The sequence below is a fragment of the Gavialis gangeticus genome, unplaced genomic scaffold, assembly GCF_001723915.1.
Source record: "Gavialis gangeticus isolate Ggan-Ray unplaced genomic scaffold, GavGan_comp1, whole genome shotgun sequence".
In the NCBI taxonomy this organism is placed as follows: domain Eukaryota; kingdom Metazoa; phylum Chordata; order Crocodylia; family Gavialidae; genus Gavialis; species Gavialis gangeticus.
The window spans coordinates 78,562,848-78,564,809 of NW_017729022.1; the positions used below are offsets into that span (position 1 = coordinate 78,562,848).

A 1,962-nucleotide genomic window follows, 5' to 3' on the forward strand; every position below is an offset into this window, starting at 1 on the left:
ACTCCACATGGGCATGTGCACCCGCGCCTCGGAGCTGGCGGTGGGGGAGGGGACGGAGACAGCACAGCCTCGGTCTCTCCCCTGCTCCCAGCACGGAGGTGATGAGCCTGGCGCAGTTTAATGCATATCTTTTTCCATAAATATCATTCCTGTGGAATTCTCCTTCCTCTCTTCATCCTTCCCATCCCTCTACATGTACCTCCTGCCCTTTCTTCCCATTGATTGTTTTTTCTCTCTCTGCAAAATTTAAGAAAAGTGAATGGTCTTGTAAAACCAATGTGAGCATCATCAATTGTTTAATTAAAATTAAGTATTGGTGTGCAAGACTTTGAGTTTCTGATCATAATGGTGGTCATCATTGCTTCATATCACTGTTCCCATTTTAACTGATCCTCTGAGACTGACATACACTTAAAATATTGTCCTTCAATACAGGAAAAAAATCTTGCTGTTTGTGCAACTTTTATGATTTTTTTTTTTTTTACTATTAGATAAAAGTACATTAAATTAAAGCCAATGTACTAGCCTAGTAAATAGTCCTCTCTTTTTAAAATGTGATTTTTGAAATTGTATGCCATTTAAAGTGGAGAAACAATGATTTTGGTGTGCCTTAAGTACTATAATGTACCTCAAAAACCTAAAAATTGAATTAATTTAACTATGGAACCAAGTGTATATTTGAGAAATATACAGGACATAGAGAAAATATTAGCAGTATGTTGCATTGTTCCAAATATGTCTAAGGTAAGTATTTACTATGTCAGAACACCTCAAAGTGCCAGTACTACAATGTCGCCTTCTATATAAAATGACCTTTTTTCATCATGTCCTTACAGGGTGCTGATAAGAGTGTGAAAGGGCCAGATGGACTAACTGCCTTTGAAGCCACTGACAACCAGGCAATCAAAGCTCTTCTTCAGTGATGGATGGACTGATATCTCTAATGTCTCTCCTGTGGCCTCACACTGCTGCCTGTCTGTCACTCTTTGTATCTTCCAGCTTCTTCAGCTAAATCCTTTGGGGGGAGGGAGGGGAAGTAATGTTTATAATTTGGACTAGTTAGCCTCTATCCAAACAAATCAGAATGTTTGGACAGAGTAGAAACCTATGTAATCAGTGTTCCTCTAATTTTTTTTCTGATGCACAATCTTATTTCTCCATTTCTAGTAGAACTGAACTTTATGGAGGGGGAGAAAAAAAATATGATCTTTAACATTTTGTTATAAACCTCCTGGGTTCTAAGGTTGCTGTTGTTAAAGAACCATTGAGATGAAAATACGGTTTGTGTTCTGAAATCCTAATGGAAAAGGAGACAGTAGTCCAATACTATTAGTGTCTCCTGCCATGATATAGCTTTGTAGTAATCAAGGCAGTTGGGTTGCTTGTATCTTTTGAAGGGTAGCTTCATCCCTCTGCCTTAATATGTTGCAGTACTGAAGTTTTCTGATACTAGTTAATGGAACAGTCTTCATGTTGACTAATTGAAAGTCGCAGTGAGGTTTTTTTGTTTGTTTTTTTTTTATTGATTCTTGATTTTTTAACCAGGAAAGACCAGTTCAGGTCAGGCCTTGTTAAACTCCAAAAGGTCTGCCAAGATAAACTTGGAGTTTTCTCTCCTGTTCGTGTCTTCTAGTCCAGACCAGATTTGTTAAATTTGTAATATGTGAAGATTTTGGATGTATTTGAGAATGTCACTTGTAGTTTAATCCTTTTTAAGATGTCAGATGGAATTCTGTTGTTCACCATGTTAACATAAAAATTATATAGAGAGAGGCACCTGGTGAGAACGTCAGGCCCATCTGGTACTCGGAGATAATTTCTCTGCTACTTAATGATTCAGACTTAGATTGCTGCTGGTATTATTTAAGTATTGTCAGCAGAAGTAAATATCAATATTTCTAAACTTTTTCTACTAAAGTTTCAAAAAAAGACGTTGCATATGAAAAACTTTCTAAGTGTAAC

The 1,962-nt window shown here is 37.1% G+C and overlaps 1 protein-coding gene and 1 long non-coding RNA gene across 3 annotated transcripts in view; one reads left to right on the top strand and one right to left on the bottom strand.

Moving 5' to 3' along the window:
- LOC109296181 overlaps nt 1-915 on the bottom strand; it is a 20,455-nt gene extending 19,540 nt beyond the window's left edge. Inside the window, exon 1 of the long non-coding RNA XR_002096911.1 lies at nt 835-915. This is a non-coding gene — a long non-coding RNA (uncharacterized LOC109296181). The remainder of the gene's footprint in view (nt 1-834) is intronic.
- The window catches only part of MTPN (myotrophin), a 65,201-nt gene that overhangs the window by 55,833 nt on the left and 7,406 nt on the right, over nt 1-1,962 (top strand). Inside the window, exon 4 of one of the 2 annotated variants that reach the window (XM_019515445.1) lies at nt 837-1,932. In XM_019515445.1, the coding sequence (XP_019370990.1) occupies nt 837-923 (87 nt within the window). In that variant the 3' untranslated portion in view covers nt 924-1,932. Of the gene's footprint in view, nt 1-836; nt 1,933-1,962 lie in introns of those variants that run through there. The other variant, XM_019515446.1, reaches the window with a different exon arrangement.